Genomic DNA, 16,756 nt, shown 5'->3' on the forward strand with positions numbered 1-16,756 from the left:
GGAATACGACAACAAACTTTGAAACGAGGGGAATAAAGAACAAAAGGCTGTAGTGGCTGCAGGGTGCTTGCCCACACTGCTTCCTGAGGCAGGAGTGAGTTAGACCTTGGTGAGTTCACCCCTCACCGTTACATTAATCTGCTGACACTGGTTTGGTCATTGCAAAATACCATTCCTCCTTTTCTTTTCTTCTTTCCATGAGACGTGAGTCTAATTGTGCAAGGGGATCCCTGGCTCCAGGAGTGAGCCAGGGGTTCTGTAGTGTGGGAGGGTTTAGGCAGCCTTTCACTTTGGGAAACCTGGAGCTTGTGGGTTTAATGAACCATCTGCTTCCAAGCAGAGGATGAATTTCTTGTTGCTGAAAGCAGAAGAGCTTGGAAAACCAATTTCTGGCTGTGTCACTACTATCTCCTCTCCTCAAGAGGAAGAACTGTTCTGGAGATGAGACCTGAGTGCTCCAATGCTGCCAAAGCAAACATTTGCATTGTACAAATCACTTCTGCTACTCAGAAGCAGCAAGGATGTCTCTTGTGCTGGGCTGAATGAATTCCCGGAGTCTTGCAGTCCTTGCAAACCCACAGGGAACCACAGGGATCGATGCAGGGTGGTGTGAGCTGGCAAAAGGCAGGTCTTGGCTGGCATAGTCAGTACTTCTGTCCTGCACAGAAAAGTGAACCCACTGAGGTCCAAGAGGGCAGCGGGGGTATTTTGAATGGTCGGGTGCTTCTGCTGAACAAAGTGCAGGTGGAGCTTTAATGTCTGGGCATTCCGACACTTCCCGAAGCATCTGCTGCATCTCACAGCCATGCCAATGGAGAAAGGACCAGACGGTTCCCAGTCCAACTTACCAGGGCGTGACACGGTAAGTTTCCAGACCTGCCTGCTCCTCTGTGCTTATTTGGGGGATGTGTGGGTGATTGTGGCTCTGCTGAGATGGCCTTCGACAGTAGCTGTGGAAAGGAGAGAAGGATGCTACCCGGTATTACCTCGTGCAGCAGAAACAGGGTCTTGATTACCTCGGAGTTGTAGAGCTTCTTGTGTGTCAGTGTTTATCTGCAGGATGTGCCTGTTTCATCCAGCACCCAGGGTAGGCATTCAGGCTGCCATGTCTGCCTCTTAATTGCCTGGAAGCCATGGATGCAGCTAATAAAGCACTGCCTGTATACAACTCGTCTGCAGGCAAATCACTTGGTACCTAAATTACAGTCTCGCCAGTAGCTCAGGGCTGTGTTTGATATTGATTTAGCCTTGCTACACATGCAGTTCCTTCCCAAGGAGCAGGTGAAAAGGCTGCCAGTATCAGTCCCTGGGCGTGTTGTGCTGCGGGGTGTCTGCTAATGAGGCTCCTTACCGCAGGCACTGCCATCAGCAGCATCACCAGCCTCTAACCTAACCACAGCTTTTCCACTGCTCGCTGCTGATGCACTCAGCTGCATCTGTCTCCAGCAGATTTACTCTACTGGAAACGAAGCCTCACCTCTAAATTATGCTTGCCCCCTCTTGCCAAAGATGGCAGGGCTCTGTAGGATCCAGCTCTGGGCGCAGACAGTTGAGCTGGTTGTAAATAGTTCTCTGCGTGCTTGCATGGGAGCTCATCGTGCAGCGGACAAGTGCAGAGGAGAGAAGATAACAAAGCTGGGTTAATGCCTCCAGGCAAATGCACTCCGTGCTCTAGCAGATGTAAGAAGCTTAATATGTGCAGCAGCTGAGATGAGAAAAGTGCCTGTAAAATTCCTGTGAAGTTGGCTCTGCTCTTTGCTCAAGTCCAACGGGATCTGAGCAATTGGAGGCAATCGTTATTTCCCTGCAATTACTGCGAAAGTTCAAGGAGAAGTTTGTTCACAATCCTGTCCTCCTTCATTGATATCTCCCAAGCTCAGGGCCAATTACCACCTCAGGGAGGTTGTTGCCAGACTCCTGCTGTGATTGGCAAATATTCAAAGTGTTCTACTGTCATAAGCAAATATTTATTCTCTGATGAAGGATTTCTGATGGCAAATACGTGTCCTGTTTGATTTCTGTCTATAACAAGGTTATTTCTTCAAACTCAGAGAAAGAGTTTATAAACCATGACAGATGTCGTCTTTCATATGATCACTGGATATTGGAGTGGCTGCCCGCCTGCCAAGAGCTCCCAGAAGAATGACACTGGCTTCAAAAAGCAGAGATTTTTCATGAGAAGCTTGTCCTTCAGAATTCCCCAGCCGTGGGGCACAGCGAGTCACCTATGAAGCTTTTTCCCTCTTCTGACCCAAGATCTATGAGTGAGCTATAACCTGTCCCATTTATTTTGGGGTACTTTGAAGGGTTTTGAAGGTAACGTGAAAAGCTGAGTTAGCTCCAAGTGTCCCTGTTGGTGCCAGCTAGCTGCAATCCCTCAACGGGAATGCTGAGGCAGGATGAGAGTTTTTGAGCTAATGAATATTCTGTTTTGCATCTCTGTTCAATTAAGGCCCCCAAGGGATATGTAGGGCCATGATGCATGAGCAAGCTTTTGGGATGTGAGCCACTGAGAATAGTTTCCATCAGAAAACTACTGAGTGGGCTATGTGGGTCCTGTGGGTTCCAATTTATCACGATCTCCAAGCAAACAGTGTCTTTAGGTTGTTGGCTTACAAAAAAACAGGAAGGGACAAATGACAACAAGTCTAGGGACCAAGTTGCTCTGTTCCCCGAAGCAGCAGGGCTCTGTTCCCCGAAGCAGCAGGGCTCTGTTCCCCTTCCTATTTTTATGGCAGGCTCTCTTGCCAATTTTTCTTATGACAAGCTTTGCAAGCTGTGCTTGCAGTTTGAGCTGACACCTAGTTAGTGTGTCCGCCCCTGCAAAGGGCTACACAGATCAATTCCTACTGCCACCAGCATTGTAGCATTCATGTAAGCAGCTGCAGCAGGTAATCGTGGAAGCACAGTGGGAACCTGACCAGCATCATCTGAGCAGCTGGACCACTCCTGACCAGCACTTTCTGCTCTGATTCATCTCATCTTTTACAATACCTCATATAAAAAAAAAGTGAAAGGTATTCAAGGACTTAAAAACCCAACAAAATGCTGAGTGTAGGGTGACTTCACCACCCAGGAGGGAGGCTGCGGCCACTTGAGGCATGCATGCAGGTCGCGTGAACACCTCTGACTCAAGAGATGCATTTTTTAAGCTGGGTGCTGAAGACAGCCCAATAACAACGTGGTTTCGTTCTAGTTGTTCTTGCTGCCAGGGGTATCTATGAACTTTGCGTTTTGCTGATAAACTTTAGGAATTGTAGTTAATTGTTAACCAAGTCTGTGCTGTTCAAAGTAGCCTCCTCGTGTAGGTGGTTAATACTTAGCCGGCAGCATGGTACACTGCGTGTGGAAAGAAAACTAATATGATTTGCTGCAAAAATGACATGTTCTGTGCACTGTCAGAAATAAACCTGAGAAGGAAGAACCTGCAATCTTCTCTTTTGGCCATGGGGAGAAAAAAAAAAAGAAAAGAAAGAAAAAGTATGTATTTAGCTGCCTTTGATTTTTCTTGCCCCACCAAAAAATATGAAATGATGTATTTAAGTAGCAGCCAGTGCTATTCAGCCACTGTTCAGTGGTAATGGGTTGTTTTGTTTTTGTAATGACTACCTGTGATTTTTAACTGGAATCAGCCAAGGTTTGTGTAAAACTGAACATTCCTGATGTCAGTGCCTGGCGTCGTTCTTCACCCTCGCTGTGCGGGCATTGCCCTGGCTGCCTTGCTGGCTGCGGAGCTCCTGGAAGACAAAATTTTGGGGCTCGAGGAAGGGCAGCAGACCTGGTGGCATCCACATAGTTTGGGATATCTGCAGAAATAGGATGGCTGCATGAGCTTCCCATAGGGACCTCCTGTGTCATCCAGTAATGCAGAGAAGAAGCCTTTGTGGTCTCCTCGCATGTTGATGTTGCCCACAAATCCAACTTTTAATGTGGAATTCTTCAGTGTTTTCTCTCGTCTTGTTCTCTAATGAGCCAAAGCAATTACCAGCCCTGGCTAACCGTGATGTTACTCACCGCAGTGCTTTACCGTGCTCACTCTGGATCACTGAGCAGTGTTTGCACTTCCAAAAGCACACGCTTAAAGGTGTTCTATTGCTGGTCCTGACCAGGATTCCTCTGGCAGAGGTGGCTGCAGGATGCAGATTCTTGTGATGCTCAACGAGAACCTGCAGCATTGTTCTCTCTGAATCCATTCCTGCTCTCTCCTCAGGTCTCTGCATTAATTTGTTGCTGAAGGTATTTTTTCCCATCTCTCTTTCAATCCTTGTTTCTCTGTGATTTTTTTTTTTAAATATTATTTGCATTGTGGCTTATGAATGGGATTACCTCACTGCATTTCACCTGTCAGTGTTACAGATGGCCAACACTAAAGGCGTTTGATAGAACTGCTTGTGAAGCACTTGGCTTCTAGATGTTAAGCTCTTACTGGATTTAGTTTCTTTGAGGCCACGACTTAGACTAATTAGGTAGTTTTTCAGAGTAAATAGTAACAAAGCTATTTTAAAAACCAAAGACAATCCCTTGAGGGTTGGGGTTGAGAATGTGGAAAAAGCCAAATCTATCAGCAGCTGTCATCTTGCTGTTCTATTTCTATCGTATGGTCTTTACCCTGCAAAACTTCTTCCTGGGAAAAATTACTAATGGGTGCAAAAAAGACAATCAAGGACACGCAAAAGAGAAAAAAAAATGCTGAGTGTAGGTTCTGTGTGCGATGACTTCACCGCACAGGAGGGAGGCTGCGGCCACTCGAGGCATGCATGCAGGTCGCATGAACACCTCAGACTCAAGAGGTGCATTTTTTTTTGATCTGGGTGATGAAGAAAGACAGCCCAATAACAACGCGGTTTGTTTCCAGTTGCTCTGGCTGCCAGGGGTATCTGTGAACTTTGCATTTTGCTGATCAACTGTAGAAATTGTAGTTAATCATTAATTCAGTCCTGTGCTGTTCGAAGTAGCCTCCTCGTGTAAGTGGTTAATGCTAAGCCGGCGGCGTGCTACACCTTGTGTGTAGAAAGAAAACTAATATGATTTGCTGTAAAAATGACATGTTCTGTGCACAGTCAGAAATAAGCCCGAGAAGGAAAAACCTGCAACCTGCAGGAGTGCCCTGAGGGAGCTGGGCTGTGCGGGGTGGGACCAGGCACGGTGTTTCTGCTCAGGGGTAGATGTGCAGTCCAGGTTTATCACTGTCCTACAGCAGAAGCCCTTTAGGGGCCATGTTCCCATGGAACACCCCTTTTTTTTCTGGAATGTGGTCACCAGGCAGCGGTGCAGCAACGATTGTGCTGGAGGTGCAGCGTGGAGCAGCAGCAGCTCTCCTGCCACAGCCCCATCTGTTCCACATACCTGTGCTGCAGCGAACAGCTCCAGCAGCTCTGGTGATAAGCCTGCTCCTCCTCATTGGGCACATGAGGATGTTTCCCCTGTAGCTGGGCTCTATTTTGAGTCTGGAGCTGGCACAGGAACACCTGAGAGCGGTGACAGACTTGAACGAGGGAAGGGAGAGGAGACAAAAAGACGCGCAGGACTGGAAACCCAGTAGCCAGCTCGGGCTTGGGCTGATGTTGCTGGCCGTGGATTGGATACTTCCTTGAAAGTCACGGGAGGGATTTTCTGTCCAGGCAGGGCGTTTCCATCCCGTGTCATCTGTTTTGGCTATAAAAGTCCGTACTCAGCATCTGTGGTTCAAAGCCCAACATGGAGCCGAACAAGGATAAGCAGGAGAGCTCCGACTCGGAGGAAGGCACGAAGGGGGTAAGTGAGCGGACTCTGCTTCCACTGCTGCCTCCCCTGGAGATGCAGAGCGGGTTTGGAGGAGCGAGGGTTTGTGGTGGAAGAACAAATCTGTTGGGCTACATAGCCACAGCTGGTCTCAGAGGCAGAGCAGGGATGTTTATGTTCCCAAACCCAATTTTTCTGCAGCGTAGCACTGCCCCCGTAACTCGCTCCTTGCAGCCGACCTATCGTGCAACTTTGGGGTGAGATTCCCTTTCTGTGCACAACTTCTCTATCCTACTCTTGCAAGTTTTCTATCCTACTTTCTGATCATTTTCAGGCTGTGGATATTTCTGGATCGGGCTGCCTCCCGCAGCAGTGTGTCCGTAGGTTCTTGCACAACACGGTGCTCCTGCGTGCCAGGGGCTTTCCTAAAAGTGCAGCATGTGTATAATTAACGTAAGCGGCTCTTCTAAGCTCCGGGGATTTGTTTAATGACAGCAAGGCAGTCTGCTTTTCACTGCTGTTGCAAGAGTCAACAGTCTGGTACTAGAAAGTGTTGCTGGAAGCCTCAGCTTTCTCCTGACCCTGCCTTGAGTTTCAGTCTCCTGCAGTCCCTTAACGTGCAGATCTCTGCAGGGGAGCTGTCAGAGCTTCTGGAGAATTTGGGGGCTACAAGGAGCACCGGCAGCTATTTGGACATAGCTGTCATGGTTAGGGCCATGTCAGATCCCCCATGGAAGAGCTGGGCTGAGCGCTAGGACATTAAAAAGCTTGCAAATGTTGCCAGAAAACAGTATGCATCTGAACGAAAAGCAGTTTTATTGCTGCAGCAGATATGAGACACATTAGTGAGCTATAAAACAAACAAAAAAACAGCTTAGTCAATAACGTAGGGCTTTCTCCAGCCAAAGGATGGAATTACAACTAAATTGCTCACATGGCTGGTAACCCTGAGGACTGTGTGTGTACAGGCAAGGCTGGTGTGCGATTCCGCTCGGGGTGGTGATTTTGCCCTTCTGTTTGGCTGCCAAGCCCTCACCGAGCTACTTGGCCAAGCTGTAATTGGCTTTGGTGGTGGTTGGATAACCAGCTCGATCCTGAAATGTGGGGAGCAGAGTGATCCAGCCTGTGAAAGCAGAGCAAATGACTAGGAAAAGGATTTTTGCCACTTCATGCAAAACCCCATCTTTTTAAAGCTTCCCTATGCCAGCATCCTGCTTTATGTCACTAACCAATTTGCATGTTGCAAAAAAAGAATAATTGCGTGCAAATTCTTTTTTTCCCTGCGGGGTGGTATTTTAAGCACGATAACATCAAAATTATTTATCATCCACATGATCCATCAGTGCTGGGAAAGGGCGGTAGAGTGAATTACTGTAATGACTATGTGCAAATCAGGCAGAACAAAGTGAGTTACAACAAAAACAACCCACTGGGCTTTCTCTGTAGGGTAACACGAAGCCAAAAGCACAGAAGGCAGGTCTTGAAGATATTGCTGTATTTTTACAGAGGGACATTTATGCCTGAAAGCCAAACCTGATTCTGAGGTGCTCTTTGTGTGTTCTCTCTGCAGAAAATGACGCTTACCCTTGCGCTGGTAACGCTGATCTCTGCCTTCGGATCATCTTTCCAGTACGGCTACAACGTGTCTGTAATCAATTCTCCAGCCCCGGTAGGTTGGACCCATGAACTAGGAGAAGGTTTACAAACAGCAAAGTGGAAGAAGAACTAGATTGCAGGTGTTTTGTGGGCAGATGCCCATTGTCTAAGGTGCTCACACTGCTCCCCACGTTGAACCACCTGGCAGTGGCTGTGTTAAGGCTGCAACGGGGCCGGTAGGGCTCCGTGCCCAGCAGTGATGGGGCACGAGGAATGTCTTCCCTTCTAGGAAGCAGACAATTCCAGTCAGGCAGCTTAATTTGTGTTAAATCTAACAAGGCGGGTAAAGTCGCGTTAACTTTTATCTAATCTTATCTAATCCAGGCTTCTCCGTTGCAACCCTCTCTTGCATTTGTTTTCCAGCTCAGCCATTCTGGTTTTATCAAGGCATTTGTTTAAGGTTTTATGGCATTGATTGTTTGACACTGATTGATCTGGGCTTTCACAACACGGATGCTTTGCATACTGCTAACCCTGCTCTGCGTTTCGTTCCAGTACATGCAAGACTTCTACAACCAAACCTACACGGACAGGTATGGGGTCTTCATGGACAAGAACTTGCAGACGCTGCTCTGGTCTCTCACCGTGTCCATGTACCCTCTGGGTGGCTTCTTCGGGTCCCTCATGGTGGGGCCTCTGGTCAACAACTGCGGCCGGTACGTGACAGAGGTGGGGAACGCCCTCCTGGGGCAGCTCGCTGGGTTCAGATAAAGCTCGTCCCACCAGTCCCTGCAGCTCGCCAAGCTCATCAGAAGCTCAGCTGCATCACGCCACCCCGGTCCTAAAGCAGATGGGGTGGTGATTAGCAGCTTGGGAACGTGGTGTCTCACCTGTAGAAGAGCTGATATGGTTCTGGGATGGTCAAGGCCACCCTGGGACCTGAGCCAGGTGGACAGCCACGGGGAAAGCCCTGCGAGCTGGGTGCAGCTGGGTGCAGCTCCAGCCCCGGCTGCTCAGGTTTCCTGAGCTTGCTCTTCATTCCCTGCAGGGAAAATGAGACAATCTCCATTTTCTCTTTGGCTAGTCTTTGGGATGGCAAGTCCTTTGAGTTTTGGGCAGTGTAACCCAGGGGAGGGTCTATCTGATATTGGCCCAGCAGCTTCCTTAGCAAAATAAGCTGATTTCTGTCTGTCTCTCCATGACTTTGCAGAAAGGGCACCCTGCTGATAAACAACCTTTTCTCCATTGCTGCTGCAATCCTTATGGGAACCTCAGAGATAGCCAAAACCTTCGAAGTAATCATCATTTCACGTGTGATCATGGGGATTTATGCTGGTAAGTGAGAGGCTGGACGGTGAAAGGAGAACAACAATATGATATTCTTGGCTATGTAAAGGTTTTTTTCCCCAACAGATGGCTTCACAGGTAGCATACTTTAGCCATGCAATTGCATAGCAGTTCTGCACTTGCTTGAATAATGGTTCTCATCTGCAGTTTGCAGAAGCATCAGAGACCTCTAATAGGCAAGGGCAGTGGGGCTGGGGTTTGGGCTGCACAGAGGAGGTGTCTGTAGCTGCAGCTGCCTTCCACAGGCAGCATCTGCTTGGCTCCGGGGCACCATCAGCCAGGAAACCTGCTGCTGATAATCAGTTTTCCCAGACATCTTAAAGCAGATAGGCTGGCACTTTCTTTTTTTCTTTTTAAACATAATAAAAACCAGAGTAATCCTTCCAAGCCCAAGTCATTGAAGACAATGCCAGATCCATTCCTGAAACTGGTTGTCCTTGCAGAGGAAAATAAATATTTAAGGGTGCAGGGCCACAGGATTTACTGCAAGGCTCTTGGGGAGCCCAGGGGAGGGCTGTGAGGTGCTGGAGCTGCAGTAACGTGGACCAAGGAAGTGTCAAAGGGCTGGAGCCCCACGTGCTGCTGTGCTGGGCTCCTGCCAAGGCAGGCTGATAAGTGTCCTGACAACATTCGGACCTGAGTAATTGGCTTTGGCTTAGCGAGGCTGACGTGCTCCATGATTTATTAGTGAGTTCGGATATCCTCTGTGGATAAAGTGAGAAAACAAACTGGCACAGGAAAACAATGCTATCTATAACACGCGATTGCAACCAGTGAGGTAAGGCAGGAAACGTCTGGTCTGGCTGGTTTTGTTTTGACTTTTCACTCTCGTAAGCCTGTCAGCTGCTCTTAGCATTGCTTTTCTGAGTTGCTACAGAGGGATCTGCAAAGAGGGATCCCTCCTTTCAGATAGTTATTGCTGACAGAAGAGTTAGGACTGGCTGTCCTGGCCTTGCAGTGGGGAGGCTGCCCATGGGGAGGGAAGGGAAGCTGCTGGACCAAGCCAGCTTCGGGCACTCTCAGGATCCAGGCACGGTTCCTCCCAGCAAAAGGGGCAGCTCTGGTGCTGGGAGCACCATCGAGAGCCCCTCTGTGGCAGGGCTTGATCAGCATAGCTTTGAACAGTTAAAAAGCCACCATTAATTGAATGCACTGGACTACAAGTAACTGCTAGCATGTTTTTTTTTGTTTGTTTGTTTGTTTTTGTTTGTTTGTTTGTTTGTTTTTAAGGATGGTTGTAGTGCCAACATCAAACACTACACCACCTGAATTCAGTTTTACAATGTTTTCCAGTTGTGTTAGTATTTATTTTTTTCTATGCCTTTTGGCCTTCAGATAACATCTTGAACTCCTTTCTAACCCCAAGTGTGTGAATGCTAGGAACTTTGTTAGCAATGTAAGATAAGAGCGGTTTGGTCATTTGACTTTAGGAGTTTAGGGTTTGCGTGCCAAGATTTACAGCCGAAATATGGGAGCTGACACCTCGCAGGGGTTACTGCAGCTAACAGTGCTGTGTTCTGTAAAACAACCTGTCCTCAGTGTGTTGGTGGAACAGGAACACCTGCTCCAGCATGCTACCTGTAAGAGAAATCTCAGCCCATCAATGCTCTCTGCCAACTGTTACAGAGCAATTAATGGAGTTGTGAATTTCTAGGAGCAAGTAAGGGTCCCATCCCGCCACCCTAGCATCAGCTTGTTTGAGTACTGATTTCTTGCTGAAAGGAAGTAGAAATTCCTCCCTTACCTTTTGACTGTGATTCCAAATGGGAAGCAGCACGCCCAGTTTCTCTGCGTGTCTTCTATGGAAGTCCTCTGCACCCCGTGTTGGGAGGGAGCTGCTTTGAGGAAGGTGAAGAAGGGGCACTGAGAGCCCCCACGTTGTCTGCCAGCTCTGTAGGAGAGCTCCTCCCAGCCTTCTCAGGCTCCTAAAAACACTTTGCTCAGTGTGCTGAGGTCGGGAAGCTGCATGACTAACATTGCTCTCTACCTACCAGGTCTGGCCTCCAACGTGGTTCCCATGTTCCTGGGAGAAATGGCCCCCAAAAATCTGAGAGGTGCCATTGGGGTTGTGCCCCAGCTTTTCATCACCATTGGGATCCTCATAGCTCAGATCCTTGGTCTCCACAGCATCCTTGGGAATGCCAAAGGTAAAATCCTGGCTTGGGAAGTTTTCTGTGGGCTCTGCTGGGGAAAGATTCCTCCCACTCATCAGCATCTTGTCACATTTGTTGCAGACTGGCCTGTGATGCTGGGGCTCACGGGGATCCCATCAGTAATTCAGCTCCTCACATTGCCCTTCTTTCCTGAAAGTCCCAGATATCTGCTGATACAGAAGGGCAACGAAGAGCAAGCACGACAAGGTACAGCACCATCCTTTAGTGGAAGGGGAGGTGGAAGGGGATAGGTCTGGCTGTGGGATGTGGCTGACAGCAGCCAACAGTGAAGCAGGAGAGTGTGAAATTATTCACTGACATGTTGTTGGTGGATGGGATTCTTGCTTCTTTCTCTGTTTATGTGAATCCCTAACTGGGAGCACTGCTGCTGCTGCCCATGGTTTGTGTTGTGCTGCTGTGCTTGGAAGCAGGGAAGCTTTCTGGGGTCTGTAACTCGCCTTCCTCTCCCAACTAGCCCTGCAGAGACTGAGAGGCTGGGATGATGTGGATGATGAGATAGAAGAAATGCGCCTCGAAGACCAGTCAGAAAAGGAAGAAGGACAGATGTCTGTACTCACCCTCTGTACCTTCAGGGGCTTGCGATGGCAGCTCATCTCTATTATTGTCATGATGATGGGCCAGCAGCTCTCGGGGGTTAACGCGGTGAGTTGGGAGGCAGAGGGGTGAGCAGTAACGGGACGAGATACACAAGTACCCCCTTCATCAGGGACATTGGTTTTGTAAGATGTTATGGGAAGTTCACCCTGGCCGGTACCAAGCCAAGCACACACATGGTCCAGAGTCCAGCATCCTGCAAGGATGGTTTGGATATTTTTGGAGTAAGATGCTTGTTCCTGGATTTAAACACCAACATCTCCAGTACTGCAATAATTTGGGGGTTCCTGTGCACCAGTTCCAGCAGGTAGAAGGAGCCCAGATGGGGTTCCTGTGCTCTGCCTTTGGCCACATATAAACACAGCTGTGTTTTTTTGCCGCAGGTCTTCTACTACGCGGACAGGATCTTCCTGTCAGCAGGTGTGGAAACCAATAACGTGCAGTATGTCACCGTGTCCATAGGTGCCATCAACGTCGTCATGACTTGCCTCGCTGTAAGTGTCTGCTGGGGCTCTTTGGGTTCTCACTTGTCCGCTCTCACGATGTGTGACCCAGGTTGTCACTTACACCGCGAGATGCTTCGTGCAGTACGTGTTCTGCACGGTCCCTTGCTAGATACCACCTTAATAAAATTTGCTGGAATGAAGTGCTGTGCCCCGGGGATCTGGTCTCTCATCCCTTTCTGTCTCTTTCAGGTTTTCATCGTGGAGTCCTTAGGGAGGAGAATCCTCCTCCTCGCTGGCTTTGGCTTGTGCTGTGGCTCCTGTGCGGTGCTGACCTTGGCCCTCAACCTCCAGGTGTGTGGCTGGGGGGCTCGGTGGGCCTGGCCTGGGACTTGCTGGGAAACAAACCCTTGGTGTGTTTTGGACTGGTTTCTGCACTCTGGGAGGGAGGCAGTACAGAAGATCTCAGTACTTGTAGATCTGCCTAAAGTAAACCCAACAAGAGCTACAGTCCTGCTTGGCTGGATACCTCTCCCAGCACATCGTGTTCGTACCTTTGCATCCATCTGTTGGAAGCAAAGATCCTACAGGGACTATGTGCTTAGTGGCTAGATATGTCTGTGGGGGCATAGCTGGGAACAGAGGAGGACACTGCTTTAGAAAATCCTTCAAATCTCACTGTGAATAGTGCCCTGAGTGTGTTGCTGACTCCCAGGCAGGACCCAGCTCTAACCTGTGATTAAATCCTTCACAGAACACCGTCTCCTGGATGTCTTACCTCAGCATAGTGTGTGTCATTCTTTACATCATTGGACACGCTATTGGAGCCAGTAAGTACACATAATCTTGCCCAGTCTCCTCCGCAATTTGGTTAAAGTCAAGTATTATGCTGAACTTCACATCAAAAGCTTGGTGGGGCTGATCCAAGGAGATTGCATTTCCCCTGTGCAGCCATGCACCTTGCTGACAGCTCGATTTATGCTTCAGGGGGCCCTGTCCACGGGCAGGGGAGCATCCAGCTTTCAAGAGGAAAAGCAAGGCACGATTGTGCTCATCATACCTGGGATGCACCCGTTAGATCTGGAGCAAAGCTGTGCTGAGATGCTGAGTCCCAGCGGCTGGGCAGAGATTCTGCATGCTTGCATCTACGGGCAACAAATCGAATTAGAACAACTCGAAGTACATGTGTGGCACTACAGGTCACTTTGCAGCCAGGAGTTGGTGTTGTAGATGAGGATATTGGAATGGCTGTTGCCTGATCTGGCAGCTTCTGAAAGCAGTTGAGTTGCCTGTTCAGTGTGGAAAGCCCGGCCAGGTCCTTGGTGGATGCAGCAATGCAGTTTGGAGACTCCTGTTGAGGTTTCACTGGTAGATGGAATTACATTTAACCTCTCTTTCTCCATGTATGCTGACCCCTGTCGTGATAACGTTATCTGTACCTGCTTCACCCCCTCGCAGAGGGGGCAGTGCTGTGAGCGAGCCTGGAGGCTTGTTCCACTACACCTGTTTTTCCAGCACCTGCATATGCTGTTTTGTTTTGTTTTGTTTTGTTTTGTTTTTTCTTTTCTATTTTTAAGAAGCACTGCTTTGCTCAGATGCTGCTTGTAGGATGCTCTCTGGAGATGCATTTCACATTTATCAGTCTTGACAATTTTTTCATGGTCAAAGCCATAGGAGAGAGAAGAGGCTGACTGTTGTGTGTGAGCTTAGGCAAGTCAGCCAGCTGCCCTGCTTTTTGTTTGATTTCCCTCTTGGATTTATCAGACGTTTCTAAACACGAGTAGTTTAGTAAGCTACTGACATAAGCGATGTAATCTAGGAATTCAGAGCAAGGGATTGCCTTTGGGATTTACAATTATGTGACTCTCTTCCAGGCCCGATCCCCTTTGTGATGATCACCGAGATGTTCCTGCAGTCATCCCGGCCGGCTGCCTTCATGGTCGGTGGGTCCGTGCACTGGCTGTGCAACTTCGCTGTGGGGCTCTTGTTCCTCTACATGGAGGTAAGAGCAGGGGATGGGGCAGGCCTTCAGCTTAAAATTAGTATATTCCCCCCTGTGTTCCTACAGAGAGCCTTTTTAAGCCTGGGCACTGTGCCTGCCCAGGTTGGTTGCCAGTACCTGCAAGCAGGATTACGGATATTACAGATAAAGGGCAACAAACCGATGTTAATAAGCAGTTCTTTGGTCACATCTGTTGGGCAATGCTTTAAAATAAAGTTATTTTTCCATATGAATGTCTGATTCTCAATTCAGAACCACAGAAAAGACAGCAAATTCCCCATTTTCTATAGCGGGGTGGATGTCTCAGAAAGCCACCTGCAGCTTTTGACTGGCAGGTCACCAGTTCAGGCTGATCCCAAGTAGTAGTGACCCATAAATTGATTGATTTTGGCCTGTGCAGGGGGAGCTGATGAGTTTACTCTGATTTGTGTAGCAGACCTTTCCCTCTAAATCCATGGCGGTGATATCAGGAGACAGAATCCAGAACCACCCCTAGCTTCCAGTTGCTCAACTTAAAGTACATGCACACCACTGTGGTTGCCTTTCATAGGTGATATAGGGTTCAGCATGTCCAAATCATGTCATGTATACATCTGGGGTATTGTCCTGGCCTTTGCTCAGTCTTCTTTTCTTGCTCTAGGCTGGACTGGGAGCCTACAGCTTCCTCATTTTCTGTGCCATATGCCTCGTCACCATGGTTTACATCTTCTTTGTTGTTCCTGAGACGAAGAACAAAACCTTCATGGAAATTAACAGGATCATGGCCAAGAGGAACAAGGTGGAGATTCAGACGGAGAAAGAAGAGCTCATGGATATCCACACTATCCAGGCTGGGCAGGCAGAGAAGAAAGAAATCTCCAACAGCGATCTGTGAACACAAACCAATGTTTGGCCTGGCCCAGGCACTTTTCAGGACCTGCTCAGTGGGAGAACGTGGCTTGATACTGATCTTTCATCCAGACTTTCTGCACACTTCCTACAGCAAGAGTTTCTAAATAAGCCATTATTGTGTCTTAAAAGTGTTCTCATTGTGAGTGATTAGCAGGACCGTCCTGCTTCATGGCACAGCACTGCTGAGGAAAATTCCCCATTCCTGGTTATTTGTCGCAAGGAAAGGGCAATGCCCGCAGCCAGCTCAGTTCCTGCCATCAAGGAACTGATGCCACAGTACGATGTATGTCCCTCACGTCCTGACATATCACAAGTGACACAAACCAGCACCTGGGCTGGGTTTTGGTCAGTCACATGCAAGGAGTGTAGCAGATTCCTCCTTTATGTAGCTGAGGGTCCAGCATGAGCGATGGCAGCTCTTCAGTGCTTGGTGTTCTCTGAGTGGAAATTTGCAGTTGTGCTGAGATGCCTTGCTAGATGGGTCGATAGCAGTGTTGATCCTGTCCCTTACCGTCCATTTGTGTGCTTCAAAGGACTATAAAAGTAGGAATACACATCACCCAATCTCACCCCTGCTCTGCTCACCAGCCTCTCCCTCACATCTCAGCCCTCAGCTGTTGCCATCAAGTCCTCCCCGAGCCTTATTCTTGAGGTTAGGAGTCCTCCCGTGGTCTAATGCTTATTCACAGCTGGTTGATAACTATTTGTTCCAGCAGCACTCCAGTCTTTGGAAATAGCTCAATGCACCCTCTGGTGTTTACACCTCAGTTGCCCAAGGGTGGCAGTCCCTCTCTTAATCCTTTAATAACCCCCAGATCCATGCTCTGTAGGCATGAGCCAGGTGCAGCTCGTTCACTCCCCAGAGATGGTCCTGAGCTCAGTGAGAACCTCGGTGCTCCTGGGGCCAGACTCAAGGCTGTTGGATGCCTGTGCAACGACTGTAGGGCAGGGTCTGCTTCCAAGCATGGTCAAACCTGTCTTTAAGAAACTCAATGCGAAAAGCTAAAGTTAGTTTTTTAAAAAAAAAAAAAAATCTCTTGGGTACCTGAACCTTCTTGAAGAAGTCTTCAAAGGGTTTAGAGCTTGGTCCTACTACTGGTTTCTTTCTGTTGTGTTCCCTAAGGGCACAGCTCCACCCAAAGGCTAAAATGGTTTGCAAAAGCTGAGGCTGAAGGACTGGTGCTGGCCCACAGAAGAAAGCAAATTGCACGCTGATAAAAACGGAGGATTTCTTAAAGTATTTAAGGGGTTTGAGGGTTCATTGCTGCATAACCTAACGTGGAAATTCACACAATTGTTGTGCAAGGTTGCTGCCCTCTGCATGGAGAAAAGCAGAATTGTTCAACAGCCTGGCATGGACTTGGTGTTGATGCTGGCAATAATCCTTCCCATGACGTACGTCTTTAACCCCAGGAGACGAGTGTCCTACATGCCCTCAGCCTTGTCTTGTGATGTGTACGCGTTGAGAAAGAAGCTGCTTCCACGCTCAGTCTCGCCATCCATTTACAAAAAGGACACGTCACTGAGCAAAGCGCAACGACCGCGTAGGAGCCGCGCTGTCCTTTGTGCACCCTTCACTGTCTGATACCTCTGCGTGGAAGGGGTGGTGGTTTGGTGGTGAAAATAGGAATAAAGGCTGCATGCAGGGAAGATGGTGAGAAATGGAGTTGAGGTGAAGGATGTGAAAATAGTTTTACCTGAGAAAGAGGTTCCTCTAACCAGAGTGGCTCTATGACACATGAGGAGCTCTGTGTATGGGGCCCTACACCAGACTCCTAGGAGGGATGTGAAGATGCAAGGCATTGGACTGTGCTGAGTTGCTCTCTGTTTTTTGCCTTTATCCTACTGATTGATGAAGGCTTTACCCCTATGTGCCTACTTGGAAAAACTAAGCAAGGTGCCTAGTGAACCTGGAGCAAGCAGAAGGAGAAACAAGCAATTAATCTAAAACAAATAAATGGAGCAAACTTCCTTTCTCACTTTCTCTA

At 48.5% G+C, this 16,756-nt stretch overlaps 1 protein-coding gene across 2 annotated transcripts; it reads left to right on the forward strand.

Moving 5' to 3' along the window:
* Positions 1–790: 790 nt before the first annotated feature.
* Positions 791–16,756, forward strand: LOC137843508 (solute carrier family 2, facilitated glucose transporter member 5-like). Of its 2 annotated transcripts, none has more exons than XM_068658807.1 (12): positions 791–862; positions 7,292–7,390; positions 7,873–8,033; positions 8,528–8,652; positions 10,659–10,811; positions 10,899–11,024; positions 11,293–11,480; positions 11,816–11,926; positions 12,128–12,229; positions 12,630–12,705; positions 13,750–13,877; positions 14,518–16,756. In XM_068658807.1, exons 1-12 carry the CDS (start codon positions 806–808, stop codon positions 14,749–14,751), a joined length of 1,560 nt encoding a protein of 519 aa, XP_068514908.1. In that variant the 5' UTR covers positions 791–805; the 3' UTR covers positions 14,752–16,756. The 2 variants fall into 2 exon arrangements, with proteins under 2 accessions (XP_068514908.1, XP_068514907.1); XM_068658806.1 differs by lacking the exon at positions 791–862 and adding an exon at positions 5,438–5,754.

Source organism: Anas acuta, chromosome 22, assembly GCF_963932015.1.
Source record: "Anas acuta chromosome 22, bAnaAcu1.1, whole genome shotgun sequence".
Taxonomy (NCBI): Eukaryota; Metazoa; Chordata; class Aves; order Anseriformes; family Anatidae; genus Anas; species Anas acuta.

What these genes read in the sequence shown, in the direction of transcription:
- LOC137843508 (XM_068658807.1), top strand. Translation starts at nt 806, where the DNA reads ATGCCAATGGAGAAAGGACCAGACGGTTCCCAGTCCAACTTACCAGGG. An exon ending in AGCTCTCGGGGGTTAACGCG is followed by an intron (nt 11,481 to 11,815) that starts GTGAGTTGGGAG and finishes TTTTTGCCGCAG; the next exon opens with GTCTTCTACTACGCGGACAG. An exon ending in TGGACACGCTATTGGAGCCA is followed by an intron (nt 12,706 to 13,749) that starts GTAAGTACACAT and finishes ACTCTCTTCCAG; the next exon opens with GCCCGATCCCCTTTGTGATG.